Source organism: Apiospora aurea, assembly GCF_038362705.1.
Source record: "Apiospora aurea strain CBS 24483 chromosome Unknown utg000005l_segment0_segment0, whole genome shotgun sequence".
Taxonomy (NCBI): Eukaryota; Fungi; Ascomycota; class Sordariomycetes; order Amphisphaeriales; family Apiosporaceae; genus Apiospora; species Apiospora aurea.
Genome location: NW_027117392.1, coordinates 5,128,207 through 5,152,644, shown reverse-complemented (window position 1 = coordinate 5,152,644; position 24,438 = coordinate 5,128,207). Strand labels below are relative to the sequence as shown.

General features: G+C 53.1%; 9 protein-coding genes across 9 annotated transcripts; 4 read left to right on the top strand and 5 right to left on the bottom strand.

Moving 5' to 3' along the window:
* Nucleotides 1-221: 221 nt before the first annotated feature.
* On the bottom strand, nt 222-2,815 carry PG986_008126 (GTP-binding protein 2; the record flags this gene model as incomplete). Its single annotated transcript, XM_066844348.1, has 2 exons — nt 222-2,725; nt 2,776-2,815. 2 exons carry the CDS (start codon nt 2,813-2,815, stop codon nt 222-224), a joined length of 2,544 nt encoding a protein of 847 aa, XP_066700460.1.
* Nucleotides 2,816-4,744: 1,929 nt separating this feature from the next.
* On the top strand, nt 4,745-6,243 carry PG986_008125 (synaptosomal-associated protein- 23kDa; the record flags this gene model as incomplete). Its single annotated transcript, XM_066844347.1, has 5 exons — nt 4,745-4,844; nt 4,909-5,351; nt 5,420-5,500; nt 5,556-6,131; nt 6,184-6,243. The coding sequence occupies 5 exons, from the start codon at nt 4,745-4,747 to the stop codon at nt 6,241-6,243; spliced, it is 1,260 nt and encodes a 419-aa protein (XP_066700459.1).
* Nucleotides 6,244-6,979: 736 nt separating this feature from the next.
* Nucleotides 6,980-9,250, top strand: PG986_008124 (helicase associated domain-containing protein; the record flags this gene model as incomplete). The annotated part of the gene is made up of 1 exon (XM_066844346.1): nt 6,980-9,250. The coding sequence occupies one exon, from the start codon at nt 6,980-6,982 to the stop codon at nt 9,248-9,250; it is 2,271 nt and encodes a 756-aa protein (XP_066700458.1).
* Nucleotides 9,251-9,371: 121 nt separating this feature from the next.
* On the bottom strand, nt 9,372-9,983 carry PG986_008123 (ACN9-domain-containing protein; the record flags this gene model as incomplete). The annotated part of the gene is made up of 3 exons (XM_066844345.1): nt 9,372-9,445; nt 9,553-9,652; nt 9,750-9,983. The coding sequence occupies 3 exons, from the start codon at nt 9,981-9,983 to the stop codon at nt 9,372-9,374; spliced, it is 408 nt and encodes a 135-aa protein (XP_066700457.1).
* A 479-nt stretch (nt 9,984-10,462) lies between these two features.
* Nucleotides 10,463-10,952, bottom strand: PG986_008122 (uncharacterized protein; the record flags this gene model as incomplete). The annotated part of the gene is made up of 2 exons (XM_066844344.1): nt 10,463-10,680; nt 10,778-10,952. 2 exons carry the CDS (start codon nt 10,950-10,952, stop codon nt 10,463-10,465), a joined length of 393 nt encoding a protein of 130 aa, XP_066700456.1.
* An 848-nt stretch (nt 10,953-11,800) lies between these two features.
* On the bottom strand, nt 11,801-13,938 carry PG986_008121 (flavin-binding protein monooxygenase; the record flags this gene model as incomplete). The annotated part of the gene is made up of 6 exons (XM_066844343.1): nt 11,801-12,231; nt 12,302-12,686; nt 12,769-13,001; nt 13,077-13,234; nt 13,294-13,354; nt 13,461-13,938. The coding sequence occupies 6 exons, from the start codon at nt 13,936-13,938 to the stop codon at nt 11,801-11,803; spliced, it is 1,746 nt and encodes a 581-aa protein (XP_066700455.1).
* Nucleotides 13,939-15,364: 1,426 nt separating this feature from the next.
* Nucleotides 15,365-16,576, top strand: PG986_008120 (uncharacterized protein; the record flags this gene model as incomplete). The annotated part of the gene is made up of 2 exons (XM_066844342.1): nt 15,365-15,856; nt 15,932-16,576. The coding sequence occupies 2 exons, from the start codon at nt 15,365-15,367 to the stop codon at nt 16,574-16,576; spliced, it is 1,137 nt and encodes a 378-aa protein (XP_066700454.1).
* Nucleotides 16,577-19,803: 3,227 nt separating this feature from the next.
* On the top strand, nt 19,804-20,576 carry PG986_008119 (uncharacterized protein; the record flags this gene model as incomplete). Its single annotated transcript, XM_066844341.1, has 3 exons — nt 19,804-19,993; nt 20,052-20,381; nt 20,440-20,576. 3 exons carry the CDS (start codon nt 19,804-19,806, stop codon nt 20,574-20,576), a joined length of 657 nt encoding a protein of 218 aa, XP_066700453.1.
* Nucleotides 20,577-22,608: 2,032 nt separating this feature from the next.
* PG986_008118 (uncharacterized protein) lies at nt 22,609-23,748 on the bottom strand (the record flags this gene model as incomplete). The annotated part of the gene is made up of 1 exon (XM_066844340.1): nt 22,609-23,748. One exon carries the CDS (start codon nt 23,746-23,748, stop codon nt 22,609-22,611), a length of 1,140 nt encoding a protein of 379 aa, XP_066700452.1.
* Nucleotides 23,749-24,438: the final 690 nt, after the last annotated feature.

Here is a 24,438-nt window from a genome sequence, read left to right as displayed (position 1 = left end):
CGTATGTCACTCTAACCTGGCAGGCGACCAACTATAGTACTGACTATTATACTTTTATGACCTTGATTCTTGATGGGAGCCAGGAGGAAGCTCGCAAAGGGAATGCTGACAGAGTGATGGCTCGCTGGTATTCTACTATGCTAAACTGACTGGTAACCAAGATGCTTATACTAAAAGAAATCGCTATTTGTAAGAACTTACCATTTTCATGGTATGTGATGTCACTCGGCGATTTCGACGACCTTCCCAATATAACCCTCCAGGCCCGGGCTATTCCCTCCTTCCATTAAGACCACCTGAGACCCCATTTCTATCCATTCCCTACTCGACAGAAGGTCTAACGTGACGCTATATTCGGATGAGGTCGGATTGTCGAAGTCGTCTTTGCTGCTATGAGCAGGGTCGAGTTCGATACTGTCGGCCATGTTGAAGACGTCGTCTGCCTCTCCATCTGCTCGGCTAGCCCTGTCGGGTAGCTGACTCGATACTCGTACAATGCGCGCAGCTGTCCGAACAGTAGCAACATAGACGTTGACGAGTGTACCACCGCCCCCTGTGAGCTTGGCGACTCTAGGATCCTTGAAGACGGCAGTGAAACCCGAAGCTGCTTGTAAGGAAAGTCCAGTGTCTAGCATGTGCTGGCTAGGAATCGCCAGAATCTGGCCTTTCCGAATAAGACCACGGAATGCCCTCACTTGTTCGACTTCGGAATCGCAATCTGCGGGGGCGTCAACGTCGTCTAATACGATCTGTATCGTGCCAGCCTGCCCAGGGCCCATGGTTCGTACTGGGAGCCGTAGGTTACGGATGTTGACCACTTTAGCATTATGCCACTCTCCCTTGACGGCTGAAGCTGGAACTGTATTTCGCGAGGCTATGCGTGCAAGCTCGCTGGATGAAGGGTGTGATATAGACAGGCCGTATCCTGGAGTAGGATGGTCGCGTGGTATCTGACCACGGGCTTCATCATCCTCTGCTGGGAAAGGCCCTATCACCACTCGATCTCCAACTGACATCCGACCGAAGCGCAGGTAGCCAGCAACCACAATGGCCTTTCCATCAGAGGCACGGGTTGATGTTTGTACGACACGAGACTCTAACTCGTATTTGTCATCAATGTGGAAAAGTGCCGCTGGTTGTTCGGGGTTCAAGGCTAGGGGAACATAATCTCGTGCTGTTGGTGGAGGTGGCATGGGAAGACTCGCTAGCAGCGCGTGGACCAAATCGATGCCTTGTCCTTTCACTGCGCTTGCCAGGACAACAGGTACTATGGACAACAGACTCGTAGCTTTGGACATTGGTTCTACCACTTCTTTCAGAACTTGCTGCCGGCTGGGGACTGGGATCTCGGTGAGCACGCTGCCGCTGGCTGCCTTTGGCATCAGCAGCTTTGGCGTTCGGCCAGCATTCTTGATCTTGGAAAAGACCTGGTTGAGGTTACTTTTCAAAGCATCTTTGACAGCAACATCATATTTGGTTACTACGATGACCATCGGGGTCTCCAATAGTAAACAGAGATCCAAATGAGTCAACGCAAGGTTAAGGCTGTCCGCCATGTCGCCTAGATCATCGGTCGTACCAGACAAGGAATGAGGCCCGCGTGCCGAAACACTTCCACCGTTTGCCGTGATGCAGAGGAACGTCCAGTGAGGCGCCCACCCAACCAGGCCTCGCATGATGGTCCTGCGAAAACGTAGATGGCCGGCAGAGTCAGAGAAGAAAACCATACGACCAGTTTCGGAGTGGTCGTGAATGTCTGTCCACGCCTCGATGTCAACACTGGCATAATTGAATATATCTCGGTCCTTGTAGCCAATCAGCTCCTGAGCGACTGACGATGTCTGGCCGGAAACACGTTCGTGCCGATGTTTTAATAGATTAATTCGGCTGCTCCCGCGACCATTGTCGAGCGTCCCATTTGCGAGCGTACCAAGCAGTGTTGTCTTTCCGGATGTAGTCGGCCCAATAATCGAGACACGGAGTTGTTCTGTTTGCGACGCATCTTTTGCAGGAGACGCCGAGGAGCCTTGTTGCTCATGCGCTTGGTCACCGTCGTCACTGAGGTCCTTTTGAGGCTCGAGTATAGGCATGACCAATGCCTCAGCTACCCAGAGGTCGTCGTGGTGTCGAATCTCTTCCTCCGGCGACTCGTTATCTGGTAACTGCTGCTCGATCCACTCGCAATTGCCCACAACCTTCATCCGCTGCACCTCGACTCGGCAACCTAAGCTTGCCGCAATGATCTTCAGTGTCGTCATACTCTCATCCATCTCATCATTGGTAAGCCCGATGAACGCGCCATCATCGGCCACCCCTATCTCATACAGTGCACCATTTGACTCCTCCAATCCAGGAAGTAGTCTTTGCGGCTTTTTAAAGACTTCAAGGTTTTCGTGGTCTTCGGGTAGTTTGGGAATGATCAGCTCGCCCCTGTTTTTTGCATGATACGGCGCGGACTGCTGTAGCCTCCATAGTAGTTGTGTTGTGAGCTGCTGCAGCCTTGTCTGCCGGGTTTGACTCTTATTCGATGCCGGTTGTTGTGAGGGCTTCGACCGGGAACCAGATGCCTTGATACTGGTGCTCATCACCTCGTATTTTCTACGCCCGCGCAGCAGAAGATGGAGTTTGTATTCGATAGGGCCCTCCTGCGGCTCTGCATCCAGGTGGTCGATAGCCGTCTCACCAGCCTGGTTCGACTCATCATGGCTGCTAGGAGATGAGCCACCTGTCCCCGAGTTTCTTGCAGACTCCTCGGTCCTTAGCCAAGGCGATGACACCCTAGGGGGTTTGGGTCGAATGTAAAGATAGAGGCCATCTTGTCACGGGACTCCCTTACCAATACCCGTCGTTATTTCGGAATACCAAAGGTCCTTCCAGGCCAGTACTGGTTGTGTCGCTCCAATCCCGAATGAGACTCTGTTACACCGTTCAGAAAATATGTCTTTTTGGGTTGTTTCTTATTGCAGTAAGGGACCGTGCTATACGAGTTATCATTTTCAGGCAATGGGATGCTGAATCTTAAATAGCCTCGACGTTTCCTGGGAACTTCAAGGTATTGGAGAAACTGGGCTGTATCAATTATGCAGAGAAGTTGGTAATCATAATCTCGAAAAGTAAACAATTAAGGGTGAGGTCGCCAGTGTAAGGGCGGTATATAAGGATGGATGCGACGCAATCAAGCAAAGCTCGCAAGTCAAGGCATCTAAAAGCCAAACAATAAACCGGACACTTTAGAGATGAGTCGACGTGATAGCTCCGACTCCGGGTTGGATGTAAGTAAGCAATCAGGAAAGAGCAACGGCCGGACGTGCCAGAGTATAACATGCAGGGGAGGTACCACGTCACCCGCTCGCTGGGGATGGGGTAGTAACGGTGAGCCAGTCACACCGGCCGATTCTTTGAACCCCATTTCTGAAAAGCATCCGAGTTTGGTGCTTCCATCACCCGTTTATCTATTTTCGATGTTGAGATACCCACGATTGGTTAAGTACATAGTCACAGCAGCAAGGCACATAACTTCCTATGGATATTGTCCCCTATACCGATAAGGAGATAGACCATCTTATGCGCATGCAGGTGGCAATGCATCTTTCTGCGGCAAGGTTCCCTCTCTTCTATCCCCTATGCCTACATCAATGGGTACAACAAACTGGCCCCGGCAAATGTGTATCGGCAAATCGAATGAATATTGCAATCGCATTGGAAATTACAAGGTAATGAATGACCTTCCGTAGAACCCTTCCAATTGAACTTGGGTATTTTTAGGGGATGAAGTGGTCACTTCTGCTATCTGGCCTCAATTTCTGCGCAATCTTCAATTGAAATAAATGCCTTCTTGAATTCGGGTTGGGAAAGACGTATCAATGCGTGCCATTACCGATCGGTCCTCTTGCACCACTTGGAAGGAAGGCATGGGCATGCACCCCGTATTCCAGAATCCCAATAGTGGGGGCTTTGCTGCTGAAATCGCCTTTTGGCTCCCGTGGCTGAGCTTTAGTCTGGCATGTGGTTTGGCCTTGCCACCACCGGACACGACCTCCAGAAAACGTCTGCCTTGCATCGTATCGTATCGTACCTACACCGTACCCCGGTCAAGAGGGATGTAAATTTAGGTGCCTGACGACCGCAAGGTGGCTTAGAACTATGTACGCATCCAATATGTACGTACATCGCACGTTGAATGCCGAGGAAAGGAGCAAGCGGCCAATGAATAAACAAAGGGAAACAGAAAAAGAATCATTTGATTTGTGTCAGCATCGAAAGATTTGAGAAGGGGAAGGCAGGAACACTGACACTGACTTGCATGTTCCAACTGTTGCAGGTGTGTGTGCCGGCTAGCGAAGCGCCCAACGTGCAAGCGAGAACCCTGAAAAAGGGGACTGGAGAAGGCGGTTTGGGTGATCAGTGGATCAGGCTTTGCTGGAGGGTGCCTGTGGTGCTTCTTGCGAAACGCACCTAAGACAAACCAAAACCACCTTTCAAGCCCCACCATTACCCTTTAAAGTCGGCCCAGCCCAGCTCACCCACCCCCCTTTGATAAAGCAAGCGGACGGATACTTGGACAACAACAACATCGCCTTTTACCTAATACCCATTCCGCTCACTCGCGCAAACATTACTGCTTTCTCTTCACAACAACTCGGATTCAGAGAAACCCGTGCTGCGACGACTGCATTTTCATCGATTATCCTCTCCCCCGCCCCACGCGACTAGTTCCAGCTCGAAGATCCAAAAATCTTACAACATGGGGCGATTTGGCTTTGGCAAGAAGGACGATGACAAGAAAGGCTCGGAAAACCCCTATGCCAGAGGAGGAAATGACCCTTACGCGACACCAATGACAGGTAATGCCGACCGACTTCCTCCCTTGCCGGCGGCTTGTCCATGTATATTGACATCCTACCACAGGTGCCCAGGCGACATACAATCAATACAAGAACCAACCGGTCGGCGGCGGTTTGCCTGGCGGTCCTCGTGGCGGTCCAGGTGGTCTTCCAGGAGGACCACGTGGCGGAGCACCTTCGCTCAATCGCAACGGCAGTTCCGCATCGAACGAGACTGCTCCACCTCCATACAGCAACAGCCAACAACCCTCGGGCGGATACTCGAACGAGAAGTTCGGTTCAGCTGGCGGCTATGGCAGCTCGCGGTACGACTCCGGAGGTGCGGGCAGGGGCGCTAGAGGACCCGGGGGCTACGGTGGCCTCGGCGGCGGTGATGCGGACTCCACCAGAGATGCTCTCTTTTCAGGGGCACGAGAGCGCGCCGACCAGAGGCAACAGCAACCATCTGCTGCACCTGGGGCTGGAGATTACGGAACTCCCAGTACCAGCTACGGAGGCTACGGCCAGGTAAGCATCAAGTCCCTCGCTCCATGGCACCAGAGGATAGTGCGTGCTAACAACATCCTGGGAAATAGCACCGTGAATTGACGGCGGAGGAACAAGAAGAGGAGGAGGTCCAAGATGTTAAGCGCCAGATCAAAGAGACGAAGATGGCGGTAAGTTGAAACCATGGAGTCTACCACTACTGGCCGCATTAGCTGATCATCCTAGTCTGCCAACTCTGCCGAGAACTCGGAACGTATCGCCGCGCAAGCCGTCGAAACGGCCTTGGGCACTTACGCTAGACTTGGCGCCCAGCACGAGCGCCTCAACTACACCGAGACGCTCCTTGACAAGGCCAGCACCTCTACACGCGAGGCCGATGCCTCAACGAAGAAGCTCAAGAGCCTGAACCGAAGCATGTTCGCTGTGCACGTCAACAACCCATTCACATCAAGCAAACGCACCGCCGAGATGGAGGCACGCACCTTGGAACAGCACCGAGCCGACCGAGATATGCGCGATGCCACTCGTAAGGCTGGATACGACGCGAACGCGCACATGGAACAGGGCTTCAAGGAGATTGACAAGGCCCAAAGAAGCACGGACAAGTGGTCGCGGTCCAGCAAAGCGGAGAAGTCCAAGTATGCATTCGAGGATGATTCGGAGGACGACCAGAACGAGGACCGTATTGATGACGCTATGGAGCGAACTGCTGGTCACGTCTCGACCTTGAACAGCGTGGCCAAGTTGATGGGCAAGGAGATTGAGGGTCAGAACAACCTCATAGATCGACTGGGTGACAAGGTACGTCGTTATAAGAAAGCCTATGGACGAGTATATGCTAACAACCACATAGAGTGTCCGTCTCGACGACGCTGCCAGGCTCAATACGGAGAGACTGAAGCGCATCCGTTAAGTAAGAGGACCAGGCGTTTTGGCAGGTGTCAGCAAAACATGTGCCCCAGTTGGAGGATTCTCTCTGGGTTTAGAATACGGCACATGGTTCGGTTAGGACTAGTATCCGCAGCTATACCATTGGATAGCTGGGTCCTGGCCATAGACGATGAGATTGATACAATGAAGGCGTCACTTGCATTTTCGACTTGTGTGTTTTACTGCTCAAATAGAACGGACTTGGGACATCTCAGACCAGTTCCTCGTAACTAAAGCATTGAGATGAATACACAATTTCTTTCGTGTCTCCGAGCTGCATTATTTATTACCAAATATTGGTAGCTGCCCCGTCGCCAAGTTATCTCGTGCCAGCAAGGAGTACGCGGTATAATCATTGTCCTAGTACTTCCCGGATCAAGTGCATGTGAACTACCCCCAGGTATTGTTCAGCTTCTGCCGCTTTGGGCGCAGCCTTGATGATTGTGATAATTCCCAGAACCGACAGAAGCTGAGCAACACGATAGATATTCCTGACAACCTCCCATCGAGTATGTAGGAATATGCCAGGAATGGTTTTTGCCCAGAGGCGAGTTGGGGAGTTGGGGCGTTGAGGTCGTTCGGCGTCGCTTACTAGAGGTGGGCAGCTTTGCGGCTCCACCAACGATCCAGGAACAAGACGCTAAACTCAAATCTACCTATTCTGGGTACCATTTTTCTTCAAGCCTGCGCATCAGAACTTCATTTTCGCAACAAGCAAAATGGCACAGGAAAGGCCACCCAAGCGGCGCAAGCAAAATGGACGTGAAAATGGGCTCATTAACATTGGGGGCAGAATGGTCGACTTTGGTTTTAACAAAGTAAAAACTCAACCAGCGCCAGCGCCAACGCCCGCACCCAAGCAAGAGGATGAGCAGCAACAGCAGCAGTCGGAGGAGCCCAAGGTCGACAAGAATGGCACCAACGCGAAGAAACGCAATGGTGGCAAACCCAAGGCTCAGCAGGACACGCCGTTGTTGAAGGCGCGGAAAGCGTTGCCCATCTGGGCCCATCAGAAGGAGATCCTCTCGAGTATCGGAGGCAAGCAAGATGTGCTCATGATCATGGGAGAGACGGGTTCCGGAAAGAGTACCCAGGTGCCGCAGTTCCTTTGCAACGAGGACTGGTGCCGTCGGAAGAAGGTCAAGATCGCGGGCCAAAACGATCCCGTGAACGTGGGTGGCATGATCGCAATCACCCAACCGCGACGAGTCGCAGCTACGACTTTGGCTAACCGCGTGGCCCGCGAAATGGGCACGCCTCTTGCGCCAGGAGTCAAGGAGGGATCTGTCGGTTACTCGGTGCGTTTTGATCACAACGTGCCGAAGGGCACCAAGATCAAGTTCCTCACCGAAGGTATGCTCCTACAGGAGCTTTTGCGCGACCCCAATTTAAGGCAATACAGTGCTGTCGTTGTCGACGAAATCCATGAGAGGAGCGTTGATGTGGATATGATTGCTGGCTTCCTCAAGCAGATTGTTGCTGGAAACAAGGAGGGACGTGGAGGCATCCCACTGAAGGTCGTCATCATGAGTGCCACGGCAGATGTGGAACGGATACAAGAGTTCTTTGATTCGGACGAGTCAAAGCAGTCTGTACAGCTTCTTCGGATCAAGGGACGCCAATACCCGGTCGAGATCAAGCACACGGAGCGACCTGTGCCAAATATTCGAGACGCGCTTTACAAACAGATCACCCAGATTCACGAGGGAGAACCGCTTCCGGGAGATATTCTCGCTTTTCTGAGTGGACAAGAAGATATCGAGGCTCTGCAACGACTAATAGAAGACTATGCCGCCAGTCTTGCTTCCAACGTCCCCAAGCTCTTGCCATGCCCTTTGTATGGTCAACTATCGATGCAAGCACAACAGGCTGCGTTCCGACCTGCGCCGAAATTCACACGCAAGGTCATCTTGTCAACCAATATTGCTGAGACTTCGGTTACCGTGCCCGGTGTCCGTTTTGTTATTGATTCTGGAAAAGCCAAAGTCAAGCAGTTCCGTTCGCGTTTGGGCATGGAGTCTCTCCTCGTCAAGCCCATCTCGAAATCGTCCGCTACCCAGAGAACTGGTCGTGCTGGTCGTGAAGGTCCCGGCAAATGCTTCAGACTGTTCACGGCGGAAGCTTACGAGTCGCTCACCGAAGCTGATCTCCCCGAGATTTTACGGAATGACGTTCTTGGAGCGATTCTCACCATGAAGGCCCGCGGTATCAACGATGTGTTCTCGTTCCCGTTGATGGACTTTCCTGATATTGACTCGGTTGAAAAGGCACTGGTACAGCTCCATTTTCTGGATGCGATAGCCGACGACGGATCGATTACCGAAATTGGCCGAAAACTCGCTCTGTTTCCCGTATCAGCGCAATACGGGAGAGTACTTTTGGCAGCGTGCGAACCCCAGTATGATTGTCTTCTAGAAGTAATCGACATCATTTCTTGCATCACTTCAGGCGAGAGCATCTTCTACCAGTTGCAGATGGATGAGGGGCATGAAGAGGTTGAGGAGCTTCGTAAGGAGCTCTACCGTCGGGAGGGTGATATTCTTACGTATCTCACGGCGATGCAACGATATACGGCGGAACACGTGGACCGCGTCGAGTGGTGCAGGAAGCGCAAGATCAACCTGCGCAACATGAAGCAGGCGCTCAACATTCGGACCCAGCTTCGCGGGATGTGCCTCAAGGAGAAGTTGCTGAAGGAGAAGCCGCTGCCTGATCCGCAGCCTTTTGAGCCCCTGTCCCCTGAGAAAGCCGAGGCTTTGCTGAAGTGCTTTTTGACTGGGTTCGTTACCAAGTGTGCTCTTCTCGCACCTGATAGCAGCTACGTTACGACACACGGAAAGCACCTGGTCGCCATCCACCCATCCAGCGTGCTGCATGGGCAGAAGAAGGAGGCGATTATCTTTTTGGAGCATGTGTTTACGCAGAAGAATTATGCTAAGAAGGTCAGCGCTATTCAGGCGGACTGGATTGTTCAGGCGTTGACAAAGTAGACGCCGGTACATGGGATAAACTAATACATGGGATTACTGTACAAATACTATAGATACATCGGGTGCATTTACCATGAAGTACCTACGCCCGTAACCGAGATATGCTTTTTGGTGTGCCCTCTTACTGTCCATCATCACTCTCACTCTGCTTCTTTATGGCCATCATCAGCTCATACATCTGTCCGATCTGCTGGTCTGTTCTCGGGGATTAGTCGAGACTCATTAGCGAACCGATGATCGAACCGTTAGTTAGATCAGATGGGAGAGGAGGGAAGAGACTACTTGAGAAAGGAAAGACATACCACTCATCTTCTCCACCTTGGCCGGGTCGATCTTCTCGCCCTTCCAGGCGTCGCCTTCGACTTTCTGTGCGTAGAGTTGCCATTCCGTCAGGAAACCAATCTATATATTTCCGTTCACATATTAGTCTACGCCGTGCAGGTTCCGTCACGGCGAGTCCCGGCTGGGAGGAAGCTTTGTCTTCTCTCCTCCTACTCACCATGTGTGCCGGGTTGTCGACGTTGCGGTGCGCGCGGAACTCGGCCTTGATGTACTCGTCGCCCAGGACCCGCATCTCCGGGGGCAGGTGGTGCCGGTGCGCGCGCAGCAGGCGGCGGTACAGGGGGATGGGCGGCAGCAGGGCCATCATGGGCGCGGGCCGCAGGGCGTTGGCGGCGTTGGCGCCGCCGGGGGCCGAGGCGGCTTGGGCGAGGGTCCGTATGGAGGGTCTCATGTTTGCTGGTGTAGGTTGGTAATCTCTCAACCTGCTCCGGGTGATTCAACAAGAGTGATGGTATGGTATGGTATACGTATGAAGGTCTGGATATGGCTCTGGTCAGGTGTATAAGTAGGCTAAGGTTCACAAACGACCTATTGGATGTTTCTCGCACATGCATGAGACCCCGTGCTGTGTGTAACAATCACCATGGATGGATGAATGAGATCAGCATGTTTTTGGCAAGCCAACGTTCAAGTGGGTCAGTTATGGCACAGTGTTTATCCTCAAGAACGTCACCTACGCACTGTAGCGTCATCGATATCCTGAAGTCGATCGTTGGATCGAAGCAAAAAAAGGCATCCTTCTCTAATTGTTGGATGGCAAAGTACAAAATCCGATTCAATAATGTGTATAATTTATAAAAAGGTATCTCTTTGTTATATTCCTCCATCCCGGGGTAGAAGTATCTCACAACGCTGCGCCGTCACTGCCCGTTACGATGTACCTCCTTCAACCCTGAACGCCAGAAGGCGTCTGGCACAGGACGCCAAGGCCGAGCTGATCGTCATGTTAATACACTGAACCCTTGTACAAGTGGCATAAAGAGGAGGAGAGGGGAAGCTCGCGATAGGTAGGACACAGCAGCGAGCGCGCTGGCCAATGGCGGCACAGACTTCGCTGAGCTCACCGGCGGTCTCGAACGGGTTGGGAGCTGCGACGAACAACCCGGATCAGTCAGCATGTGGTATGCTTCAACAGGGCTTGCTTCCTCGTAGCTACGGAGCAAAGGTTGGGGTTAGGGTTCTTACGCGAGCCGCAATCCAGGTCGGCAACGCCCAGGACGCCGGTAGCGCAGCACTGTTGGCTGCCGTACAGGCCCGTGCAAGGGACGTACGCCTGGCGGGAGTCGAGCTGCTGCTCAGCCGCTGGGGCGGCAAGGGCGAGGCTGGCGAAAGCAGCGGTGGCGACGGCGAAGCACTTCATGGTGATGTCGGCTAGGGGTTTTCACTAGGGAAATGGGTTTATTGATGTTGGGTCTTCGGATCGCTGGTGTCTCCTTTAACTTTAACAGAACTGTGAGTATGGGCTGAGATCCGGTGTTTATATACACTACGTATCACAGTACTCCAAGCTGTTGGTAGCGCGGCTTCTTCTGCTTCCTAGGGTATGAAGATTGGCGTCAGTGATTCATTGGACCATCCCCAGGCTCCAAGAGCGGACTTACTTAGCTCACGCGTATATACATGCAACTCATCCTACTTGGAGGCAAGAATGAGACAGCCCCCTTCTTGACTGGGGCCGAGTATACACGCAGCGAGTGGTCGTGGTTTTGTAAAACGCCACTTGCACATGCCATATGGGTAAGTCGTTTATGGATGCCGAAGGGTGTAGCACACAAAGGCATGCACGTAGTCGGGTCTATCCATGCACGGGGTGGCACCTTGTATTGTACGTGGCGGTTCTTGACAAGTAAGCTGAGGCTTTGACACACGTATGCTATACAACCTACTCATGCATGTTTTCACCCTACATGTGTCACCAAGCATAGCGTCGTCCTACGCCGTTGAGCAACAGTAGAAGTAAGCCGACCAATCCACGACCAAAAAGTGCACCCCCGGACTTTCTCGAGGGGTAATGGATGGCTTTTACTCGAAGAATTAGTGAGAGAGGGTCGGGCCATCAGGTCGTTATGTATTGCGAGATTGTGCTACCTTATGCCTATTTGCAGGTAATGATATGGAGTGTAGCCACCAACCCAACACCGTCGCTCCTATTTCCACCGTATGCCGGTCGAATTAGTAGTATATGCAGTAGCGTTGGTATGTACAAAATCAGAGCTTGTCCGGCTCATCCAGATACCAAGTTGAATCGAACTCCGGGTCCAGCTCCTTAGTGGAGAACCCATTGCCCAAGTATGCAAACCGGTTCCCGGAAGGGGTGTCGTAGACGTAGTCCCAGTCCTCTCCGCGGACCTGCTCGAGCATGTGGAAGAAGTGGATGCGGCTGCCCGGATGGAGGGCGGTCACGGGCCCGTCCTCGCGGCCGTTCTTGAACCAGGAGCGGCCCGGCGACTGCCAGGCCGTCCGTGGCATGAACGCGGCGATGTGCCGGTTGTAGTCCTCTACGGCCGCGGCCGAGGGCGCGATGGCCTTGATGCCCTCCTTTTGGCACTTCAGGATGACCTTGGTGATGTACTTGGCGATGTGCTCGGTCAGGGTGAAGACGCTTCCGTGTCCGATTGGTCCGTTCGGGCCAAGGAAAGCTTTAGGAATCGCCGTGTTAGTCATGACAGTCCGTGTAACAATCTGATCGGGGTTATGTAGGGTACTTACTGAAGTAGTTGGGCACGCCTGGTAGAGCACACGACATGTATCCTTTGGGTGTCTCCGTCCTCAGCCGATCCTGGAGGTTACCGGTCCTTCCGACAACGGGAAACCGGGGGCAGAACGAGTTGTCGAAGCCTGTTGCGCAAATGATGGCGTCTACCTTTACCACGTCTCCCGTGTTCAGCTCGATGCCCTCGGGCACGATCCTGGAGATGTTGTTATAGAGTAGCTCGACGTTCGGGGCCCGTAGAGACTCGAGATAGCCCGGCGCTGGCGTGATTCTTCGCGTGCCAAGGGGGAACTTGGGTATTAACGTTTCGCACAGCTGTTTTTCGCCGCCAAGACACGCTGTCATATACTGCACGACTTTCTCGGTCGAGAAAGCCTGTATCTTCCCCCGTTCAGAACCTGGAGTTTTGTCATGTTAGGATGTATGCGGCAAGTAAATCGAAAATGGGCATGGTGGTCCTCACGATTGGAAACGCTCCGTTGATGTCCTTCTCCACCGCCTTGACAAAACGCTTGTAGAGCTCAGGTTGCGACCTGAACTTCTCGATCTGAGCCTGGCTAAAGTTCTCCTTGTCGTCCATATCGACCTCTCCCAAAACCGACTTCATCACCGGGCCTCCCAAGACCTTCATAGTCATGATCCGTGGTGGGATGATCCACGTGGGGGTACGGACGCAGTGGTACAGTTTCTTCACATCTAGAGTGACACCGTGTTGTCAGCACCAGTGCTACTGAGTCCCCCTCTTGGTGTAGCGATGTGCGGAGGACATACCTGGCTGTATTGCAGGCACAAGCTGGACACCGGAAGAACCATTGCCAATAACTACAACAGTCTTGCCAGCATGGTCGAAGTTCTCTGGCCAGCTGGCAGTATGGATTAGCTGTCCTTGGAATGTCTGCAGGCCTTCAATATCGGGCCACTTCCAGTGACTGCGTTTCGTGTTGTCAGTTTATGGTCAAACCATCCCTTGCCGGGTGGGGGGACCTACTTCAGAATGCCGGAACCGTCGATAATGAAGTTTGCTTCATCCCGAAACTCCTCCCCAGTCACTACATTTAGAATAGTGAGGTCCCACAGCCCTCTCGCTTCGTCCCACCAAGCCCCCTGATACCCAATGCTGCGTCTTGATTGAATCCCTCATGTTCTCTTCCTCACAGATGCGGCAGAGATACTGTCGAATCTCCTCGGCGGGCGCGAAGAAGTTGGACCATGCCGGATTCGGTCGCCATGAGAACTGGTAGTTGTGGCTGGGGACGTCGCATCGACACCCTGGATACCGATTCTCGAGCCAAGTGCCGCCGACGTCATGGTTTTTCTCATAGATGACGAGTTCGTAGTTGGTTAGTTGCTTCCGCAGAGTTCGGATCAGGTTCAGCCCGCTGGGTCCGGCACCGATGCCCACGATGCGAACGTGCTTGGTACTGCCGAGGGGTTTCTCGACGACGGTGTAAGGGGCCTTTGCTGTGTGAGACGTAGCTCCGTTGGAGGTGCCATTGGCGTAATGGGATGCTCTGTGGCGGGTCATGGTAGGCGGAGGATGTTGCGAATGTGTGCTCTCTGAATCAAGGGAGGAACCCATCGCGGGATACTTGGGAGTCTTATAGTCCGAGCAGGGATTCTGAAGGAGGAACATCGCGGCATGGACTTGTGCCGTGTTGAGCACAAGGCAAACATGCGATATGAATCGGACCCAGTCTACAGCCGGGGCAATCACGTATATCAACCTACCATGACAGCCTGCAGTCACATAGTCCTGCTGGGTGCGTATATGCGGTGCAAGGATCGACGTACGGCGGCGAAATCCTTACGAAGACACATGCCTCGCAATGTCTTCCTTCTTTTCTCTCACTATATTGCTCGCCTAATGAGCATGCCCAGCCCGCACCCATCCATACCTACATACATACCTTGGCCCGCACCCGAGCCCGGCCGGATATTCGCTTATCTCCACACAAGGGAAAGAAAGGAAGTGCATATCTTTCCGTGCGCAGCCAACTAGGTAGACCGGATTGTTGCCATGCCTTGCTGTGAATACGATAATACAACCTAGATCCTGGTAAATGAGGCCAATCGCAACCAATGGCGGTTGGGGGATTCGGCGGGATGAGGTTCGCAGCATGTAGAGGTTCGAGTCGAATTCGTAAACCGTCCAACCAGAGGATATCGAGCCCACAGCCTGGAAGCCAAGACCTTTTTGTCTGGCACGGGCAAATCACAGGCGGCGCTGCTGAGAAAGCTGAAAGCGGGCCGAGAGTTTTTAGCTTGCATGCATCAGGTAGGTTAGGTATATGTAGTCACCATATGTAGGTAAGTAAGATAAGTAAGATAAGCGTGCATGTCTCTCTTTTTTCTGAGCCCGCGCGCGGGGGAAGGGGTGCAAAGCGATGAAGGGATCCGGATGTTGATGGCTGGCATGCATGCATCTCAACTATGACCGGTAGGTAGGTGCTCGTGCTCGAGCTCGTGCTCGGGCCCGGAGGATTATGTATCGCACGTGCAGATCGTATTAAACGAGGGAACGTATGTAGAGGGCATGGAATGGCATTTGAGATATCCATGTCCGTCGAGAAATGGCACCTACTTGAGTAACGGTCCAGGTTGGTCCAGTTCTGGGCACTACGGAGTACTACCACCGCAGATCCAGCCTGATTGACTCTCATGTGTTGGGTCAGCTGCAGTAATAACCTTGAAGAGACTTCCGGGTAGTAGTCGTAGAAATCAATAGTAACGCCGGCTTCAGTCCAGACATTCGATAGTCCTTACCTAAGATACTGGCCGGTCTTGATGAACGGCGTTTCTTTAGCTTACCGAAGGATCGGATTTGTTTTAGATCAATGTTCAGCTTGGTGTGCGTGCGATTTTGGATGGTTTGCAGTGTGCTAAGGACCGACCGGCGGGCGGGAGAAGATTGCAGCTGGAAACACAAGGGCGCCCCCCACTTCCAAAGCCTCCTCCCCCACCATTCGATGATTGATATCAAAATCCTGCAACAATTCGTTCATCGGCCTATCATCCTCGCCATATAGGAACCAAGGGATTCGAAACCCAGCTCATACATCATGTCGGGCAACTTCTCCTTCTCCTTCGGCGGCGACGACATAGATGAGGACGAGCAAATAGGTACTCCCGCGGCCGTACCTCCTCCAACTGGAACTGGGGAAGCCGTTGGTGCTGGTGGTGCCGATGCAGTGCCCTCCGCCAGCGCTTTCCCCGTGGCTGGCAAACCACTGCTGCCGCCGACCCATCTTGATCTAGCGTCCGTGCTGGGCAGGCTGCCTTCTACAATTTCATACAGCCTTCTGGATGTCGTGCTGGATAGCGGCGAGACCATACAGCTACCACGCCGCGAGCTTTGGGATGTCAGAGTTCAGTTGATGGCAGAGGACGGCGATAGCCGCGATTCCGAGGCCGGCCTCGGTTCCCACGACGTCAAGACCGGCGTTTATGAGGGTGGTTTCAAAAGCTGGGAGAGCAGTGTGGATCTGGTCAAGGTCCTGGCTCAATCCAAGTCGGTCCTCAACCCAGCCGATGCCACCCCGTGTGTTATCGAGGTAAGACTCAAGGGTTCCCCGTAAACCAGGCTTTCATATCGAATGGATAACATGCTGACAGGGTTACACTGACAGCTTGGATGTGGCACAGCGCTTCCTTCGCTGGCCCTTTTCCAATGGGTCATTGAGAAGAAGCAAACCGCGAGCGATGGCACACCTTTGTCAATCATTCTTGCCGACTACAACTCAGCCGTCTTGGAGCTTGTAACGTTACCTAACTTTTTGATCGCATGGGCACGCCAGGCGGCTTCTGATGGGTCCAGTATTCCGGCAAATGCGCTTTCGTCCGAAGGAGAACTGGAAATAACCCAGGAAATTGTCGTGGAGTTCAAACAGTTCTTGGCCGAACGCCAAATCAGTTTGAACCTGTTCTCTGGGGCTTGGTCTCCAGAGTTGGTTGGGCTCATGTCCAAACCTACCGAGACGGCAGCTACCTCCAGCTGCCCCAAGCAGGCGACCATTATAATAGGCGCCGAGACCATCTATTCGCCCTTTGCTCTTCAATCTTTTACCGACACGACTCTTGCACTCATGGAGCAGCAGAAAGCCCTCCAAAACAGCGCAGAGTTGTTAGTAGGCGCAAAGAAACTTTACTTTGGTGTTGGAGGTTCACTCGATGACTTCGTCACCAAAGCTAGAGAGCGAGGGGCGAAGGTCGAGCAAGTTCGCGAAGAGACAGAAGGCGTCCGGAGGGGCGTCGTCAGATGTGTTCTTCCTTAGTGAGACCTGATAGCCGGACCCTCGTTGAAGCCCAGGGCAGGGCTGCCCTTCTGGTCGATGTCCGCACTTGCCCGCGCGGGGAGACTGCCTGCAACTGCCTAGCAGGCCGTCATATCATTGACGAGAGCGATGAGGCTATGACCAAGTTGGCTGTCGCGTCGGTGCATGATCGATCTGAGATGCAATTCCTTTGAGCCTCGCCCATTGAAACGGTGCTTGATCCATGTCGACATATGAATTGCAGAGTACTTCCACAGCATGCAGGGACAAGCCGTGTATTCGTGGGTTGGCTGGAGCAGTCACTCATTGGATACCCGTGTCGCAAACCGGATGTCCTTGGAGATCGCTCAACGCCCCGTACGAGCCTGCTTACGCTTGGCGCCATAGGTCAGAGACATCCCAGTGTTTCGGTCAAGACAGCTCTTTCCCAGCGACAAGAACAACCAAAATCATATGTGTTGTCGGTCTTCGGGGGGCAGGCCTTTTTGGATATGGCCTCAAGCAAGCCACAGTCTTAAGTGCTCGGCACAGTAGCTGATCTGATTGATAGTCGGCCGCCACCAGCTGAACGGCTTGGGCGCAAAGAAAATGCTTGGATCCATTTATCAAGGTTTACCACACCTTGATTTGCTGAATCGTGTAAATTACCGACGCGTATCGCTCCCTTGTCATTGGTCTCTTGTTTTCAGGTCGATCGCGTTGAAGCCCTGGCTCGAAAGAATGAGTGGTGGAGATGGAGATGCAGCGGCGAACGTAACGGCGCTGTTGTTTTGCTGCTTGCCTACTTATTATGATCGATCGAGATATCTGCTGGATATGTATGCTTGTCATCGAGCTCGTCCACACATCCACAAACCGCTGGCATAGACTGCCGGCATATACATCAGTAAATCTCCGGGGGAGACCCATGCCTGCCCACCCAACGGGTCGTCGTTTACATGGTATGCAATTTGGCGGGTTTATGCCCGATTCAAGGCGATGCTAGCGCCATCAATGGATCATTAATCCTGTCTGGTGGATGGAAAAAACCGCACCAGTGCTTTTAGGCGAAATTGCGAACGACAACGCCAGCCCAGGGCAATCATACTGTACATAGATTAGTTATGTACAGCGAGAGACGCGACGCCCTTCACTTTCACCGCATGGTGCTGTAATGTACCGTCGCACTGCAGCCCATACCCGCCCGATGGATATCTGAAATGGCTCCGTCCATCATGCATTGGTGATTACCTAGACATGGACAACACGGACACAGATCTCATGGCAACTTCCGAGAGGGCCGCTTTCCCCATCGTCATCGTGATGGGACAAATCGAATGCGAATGCGGCGGGACCGGACGACCGCACCTGACAACAACCATATGCATGCACGTTCGTTGCAGTTAAACGTCTGCATTCGTACTCCGTGCTTCAACCCCGTTGCCTCTCTGTGTGTCAGATTGACATGGCTCATCGTCGACACCAGACATTGCCGATACCCTGGGCACTGGGCATACTTCTCTTTTCGCCATGATACAATCCGAAGACTGTTTCAATTGAGTAATATTTCTGACATGCATGCATCGCGACTGCACGGTCCAAGAAACACCAGGTAAGCGACAGCTCTGGTGTTGTCTCTTATTCGTCCAAGCAGAAGAAACAAGTCAGGTTTCTTGGTGAGATGTCAGATAACCTAGGCCAATCCTTCGAAGTCTTGGCTACGCAAGCCCAGATGGGCCGATCCCATCTTGACAGCTCCAGAAACAGCTCCATTGGAAGCCGGTGCCCTTGGTACAGTGGTCCGCCCGGATCGCGACGGGAGTGGGCTGTCGTCGCCGGTTGCCCAGGAGGATCAAAGTCATCACCTACTTCCAAGTTCTCCAAGGGCCTAGTCTGCGGCTAGAGAAATTCCGTGTCGATTCTTTTGGCGTGGTGTCATCCAGCAGCAGCCAAGAATCAGGGAGGAAGGGCTGCCATAGGGGGTGTAGTGGTGCTGCATTTGCTCTAGGGTCGTCGGCTAGAAGCACCGTCGCATGACCTTCCTTGAACTACAGCGCAATCGAAATGCCCAATCAAAGGCGCATAGTCGCATTGCTACATACTGCTTCGGTGCAAAATCTCAGGGGCGGCCGCGCTGGAAGGGGGATTCCAGACCGGTGAACCTTCCTAATCGGGCGAGTACGGGGCACATTAGCGTGTGTGTTCGCGCATGCAGGCCAGCCAGCTCCTCTCTCCAGGTCCTGCTAGGCTGCGAGAGGGCTAGGCTGCCAGGCTGCTAGGCTGCTAGGGCGCTAGTGCAGGTCAGGGCTGGCTGATGGGGTGGTAGGTACTACCTGCCGCAAGCGCACGACACATAACGTTGTCTGGTACCTGGGGGCCCAGCTGCGCCAGAACGGGGCGGCCCTGCTTTTTTCGCCCTTCCCCCAATGGCTAATGCCAGTGCTAATGCGAAATGCTCCTGGGCCATCAAGGTTCAATCGAATTCAATGTTATTATGTATTGCTGTATCTGTGATTGCGACATTGAGCAATGTACCCGGCGCGGCATGGCCTGGCCAGGGAGGTATGTAGGTACGTACATGGAGCAATGCGCGCGGGCTGGGCGGCTGGGGTCACTTTTGTGCAGGCGTTGGGCCAAGGTCTGGTAATTCGGTGCATCCCTTGTAATTAAACTCATGATCAATACAACCCGGTCCTAAGATACATGCATACTCGCCAGGGTGGTGGTTGAGAGCGAGTGAGTGGGAGGAGGATAGCACGACTTCTTCGCGATTGATAAATCCTCGCCTTCCCCCCAGACCCAAGATTGTTTTGTCTCACCCACTCCGATCTAATATCACTGTTCATTCAGCTTAATCGAGATTCCCTTCATCACGGTCGTTAATTCTGTCATTTCCACACTCTCTACCATACCAATCTCTAATACACAACCGTGCCTTCCACAGCCAGTATGTCCAGCAGTCCTCTTTCGTGATACTACCACCTGCACACTTCCTGTCTGCCTGCTGCCTCCCCCGTCTTTCCACTGCCACTGTACCACACACAGGCGCATCACACACATCCATCTTGGACACCGTCACGGCCTTGAAGTCGTTTCAACTCGTCCCAACTTCTCACACCCCCCACCCATAACCATCCGATTTATACATTCTTGCGACGGACACAAGTCGTTGACTCTCTGCCGCCGCTAGCTTCCATCCTCTCTACTCTCTTTTTCGACAACCGAACAAACAAAAAAACACCGTCACGATGCAGTTCTTCACCGTCCCCATGCTCTTCGCCGCCATGGTTGCCGCCAAGGCTTCCTTCACCAACACCGACTTCGATGTTGAGGCCGGCAAGCCCTTCAAGCTGACCTGGGACGGCGCTTCCGGCCCCGTCACCATCCTGCTCAAGAGCGGTCCCTCGGGCAACCTCAAGACCGTCTCTACCCTCACATGTAAGTCACCCTCAAAACATTCCAGCATCGGCTTGAGATGAGACTAACGCCACAATAGCCGGTGCCAATGGCAAGGAGTTCACCTTCACCCCCGACGGCTCCCTCCCCAAGGACTTGTACGCCTTCGAGATCGACGACGGCACTGAGCCCAACTACAGCGCCCAGTTCCCCCTCGGAAGCGGTGCTGCTCCTTCGTCCGCCGCCTCGGCCGCCTCCAGCGCGACCAGCACCGTTGCTAAGTCCAGCTACGCTGTCTCGTCCACTTTCGCCTCCAGCACCATCACTGCTACCGCTTCGTCCTCCGCCTCGGCGTCCAGCGCTTCCGCGTCTGCCCCTGCCTCGGCCTCGGTGTCTGGCTCCAGCAGCTCCGCCGCCTCTGTCAGCATGTGTAAGTTTTTATTCTCCCATCTTGTCACCCAAGGTACAAGTCACTAATAAGACCACAGCCGCTTCTGCCTCTGCCAGCAAGTCTGCGTCTTCGTCTGCCGCTTCCACCCCTACCACTCTCCCCAACACCAACGGCGCTGCCAGCGCTTTCGCGCCTCTGGCCCTGCTCGCCGGCGCCGCTGCTCTTGTTCTGTAGAGTGTTGGATATCATCATGGACACCATATCTTAGGGTACTGTTCTTGCGTACATGCATTTTTCTTCCTGTACATATTGCTCAACTAGGTAGTCACACTCTACTACTGGGTGATTGGCCCCACGAGACATGCATTGCGTCAGCAATACTTAATGAAATCGCAATGAACTGTAATTTTTTTCCACAACGGCTTCTGTTCCTCACTCGTGGTCTTTGTGTGTATAGTTGGCGATTACTGGCCATTGTAGTGGATACATGCGCATCCCGGATACACTCGGTCATGCCTTTGCGCATGGACGACCTCCTGATCTGCTACACAAACCCCGTTTTAGAAGGATGCTTCAGGATGACAGGCAACGGCGGCGCCCGCCAAGGTTTGCTTGTGTCGCATGTTAAAAGACATTGTGCACGCGGGGTGCTGCATCCTGCAGGGAGTCAGTCACATGGGGTTGAAGGAAACTTTGATACTTTTTTTTTTTTTTGCCGCTGTTGTGCAATGCCATGACTGCAGCGGTGCGACATGTAAGGGACCTCGACGTAGCACTGACTGTGAGCAATGAGGTAGGTTTGCTGCAGGAGTCGCTGCGTGCGCGATCGTACGTATGAAGTATATGAAGTGTATGAAGTTGAGGATTTATTAGTACTGCTTACTGATATCGGATATCTGTCAAATACGCCCAGATGTGACGGATGAGAAAAATCCAGAAGAGGCTGGATTCAGTTCACACGAGCCGCGCCGTCGCTACCTTGGAAGCAATCTACATGTAGTCATTTGCCCCGGCGGCGCATCGCGAATTGCACCACCAGCTTTACTAGATAAACCAAAATTTGCATATGTACGTGTCGAGATAAACTACACATCTATCTCGTGTATGTAAGCACTTAGAATTCACGGTCCACCAGGCGTGGTGGAGCGATCGGCTGGCTTCCACGTTGTGTGTGTGTGTGTGTGTGTGTGTGTGTGTGCCCGTATCCACGCGGGGAAGGAGTCTGGGGGAGGGACCAGCCGGCTTACTGTATTTCTTGGTCCCCATGGTCGTGGAGCCCGACAGATTTATGTATGCCAATTCATATACGTAACATATCTTCTTTCTCTGTGCACAATAATAACCGTTATGTTTTGATGGATGTCCTTATGGATATCTGTGGCCCGTGAGGCGATCCTCCTCGTATCGGCCCCAACCAGATCTCGTATCGAGATCGGGGTACCAGCACGGGCTATAGGTACAATCCGACTTAAAGGCGATGGGCTGCTTGCGACTGCTTTCATATTAGCAGGTGTATAATATCAGCCCGTGTAAAATGATTTGCTGGATTGAAAGGGCTTACACACATATACATACCTCTCAATCATCCGCTGTTGGGGAATTACCACATTCTAACCTTCCACTGTGGCTGCCGACAGCCCCTTTTCCTCATTGGCCGAACCCTATCACCCTCATAGGATATCTCTATGCGTGTGTGTGCTTTGGCCCAACCTTCAGTACGCCTATCTATCTGGGCGCTTGCGTTCTCTGGAATCTTACAACAACCGTGTCATTTCACGATAATGGTATTAGTAATACTTATTATATCTGAACCGGGAGTATATTATGCTAATCTGGTAGTGCGAAACAAAAACTCATCACACAATATAATTATCCATTACAAGTGGTTATAAAAAAGCTATCTTTTATCGTGATTCGTTTCATTGTTTTCGTAGACTAAATATGTACTGCGAAATTCAGCAACCGCTGCTACCCGGAAGCTAGTAGTCAATTACTATCCCTCCATACCGGACCGACCGACAAGGACCTCCTATACTCTTGAGGTTACCCATGTTTCCGTGGTGTTATACACAAGAGAGAGACAGAGAGTGCGCGCTCTTGGATGCGTTTATAATAGTACTCCATGCTGAATGAAACCCCCCCCCCCATCATCGATCGACCTAACGCCCAAAGCCATGCAAAGATTTCCCCCATGTAAGTAGTTAAGTCATCTCTATCCCAGAATGAAAGCAGCTTTCAAGTTTCCTTTTTCCCCGCAAGCAAAAATTTACAACTTGGCCTTGATGGCTTGGGACTTCCCATCTTCGGACACAATGACCACGATCACGCAGATGTCGTCGATTTTACCGCCGTGCCAATCCTCGCCCGGGTAGTATTTCTGGACCTCCTTGGCGAAAGGTCCGTCGAGTCGCTGGTCCATGCTGGCCCTCTTCGCCGTCGCCGTAATGTCGATGGCGATCGCGCTCTGTAGTGTGGCGGCCTTCTGCGCCGAGTCTTCTGGGGCTTGTACGTAGGGCCCGAGATCGTCGACCACGCGGATGCCACCGTCTGTGGCCTTCCACGCGCCGCTGCCGGTCATGACCCGGCTCGCGATTCTCAGCACATCTTGGTCGAACAAGTTATCCCAGAGCCCGTCACTAGCGAACACCAGAACGTCCCCATGCCTCAGCTCGTGCGCTGTCACGTCCGCGTCCTTGGGATAGTCGCACAGCTGGGCACCCCCGAACGCGGCGGCGCGGGCAAGCATACTCGGCGGGATGATGGACAGCTGGTACGGGGTGTTGAAGGCATGCGTCTGGGCTTCGGATGAGTGGTGGACGCCGTTGAGCCGCAGGTGCACAAAGCCCGAGTCGCCCAGGTTCGCCACGTCCATGACGCCGTCTTCGGAGAGGATGGCCACACAGGCGGTGCTGCCGCCGGCCGGTATGCTCTTGTCGTGGCACACGTCGTCGTACCCCTTCTGCATCAAGGCCTTGGCGGTCAGGGGCCTCGGGTCGTCGGTTTTCGATTCGTAGGCCGCGAGCGCCATGTAGTCGCAGAAGCTATGCGAGAAGTCGGCAGGGTCGACGCCGCTCTCCTCCCAACCGCCGACACCGTCGGCCACGCCAAAGGCGACGTCATTGGTGTCGCCCATGCGGGCTATGAAGAAGGCATCCTGTCCGCTGGCCGGTCGCTTCGATTTGGGGCGTTTTATCTGGGGCTGCACCCGGTGAAAGGGGTTGAACTGGAAGACATTGGAGTTGGGGTCGAATCGTTTCCCCTTGCCGCTAAAAGGATGCCGCTGCGTGGTATGTGAATTTGTGCATGGGGTTCGGATCCGTGCTTTGCGATCGTCGAGGCGGCTGCGTTGAGAAATATCGACTGCTGTGACCTGGGAAGTAGGACGACGATATGGCTCGAGGTGCATAGGGCAGCGATTGGCCTCGAGCACACACTGGTTTGAATGATATGTCAGCTCAGCCCAGCCGACGCAGGCGAGGGAACACCGGCTTGCCCACTGGGCAATCGCATTCACTCACATTGCGCGAATAGCCTCATTTGAGGTAGCAGCAGTCGTGATGACGTCGAGGCCATGTCTTCGGGTGTCTGCGGGAGGAAGGATAGGGATGGTGGGATCCCCGGAAACTAGCTGAGATTCTTTTCAAAGAGGCATAACGGACACAGGCAAAGGTACGATGCAGAACAATTGAGTGAAGGGGGGAAACAGTAAAAAAAAAATAGAAAAAAAGCTCCTCTAATTAATTTCTCTATTACCAATGTCATCCGCGAGTAGAATAAACATCACTAATAGCTGGGCCAAGGAAAAAGCTACTGGCCCATCATATCCATTATCTGATCAGATCAATCTGGTTTGGGGCGGCTCTTCTGGCTGGCTTTGGGTTCAACTGGCTCTTGGCTTTCCCATCAGATCATTGTGCCTTATCCTTATCGCGCCTTTTCGCGGCCTAGGGATTGCCTCCTCAGTCTGGCAGTGAGGGATTGGATTGTGGCCAGGGATGTTTTTTCTCGGCTGTTATCCGCTGTAGGGTCGGCAGGTCGGTGCTAGAAGGGTTCGAGCCAGTGGGAGCCCAGCGGAGGGTTTTAAGTGGGAAATGGC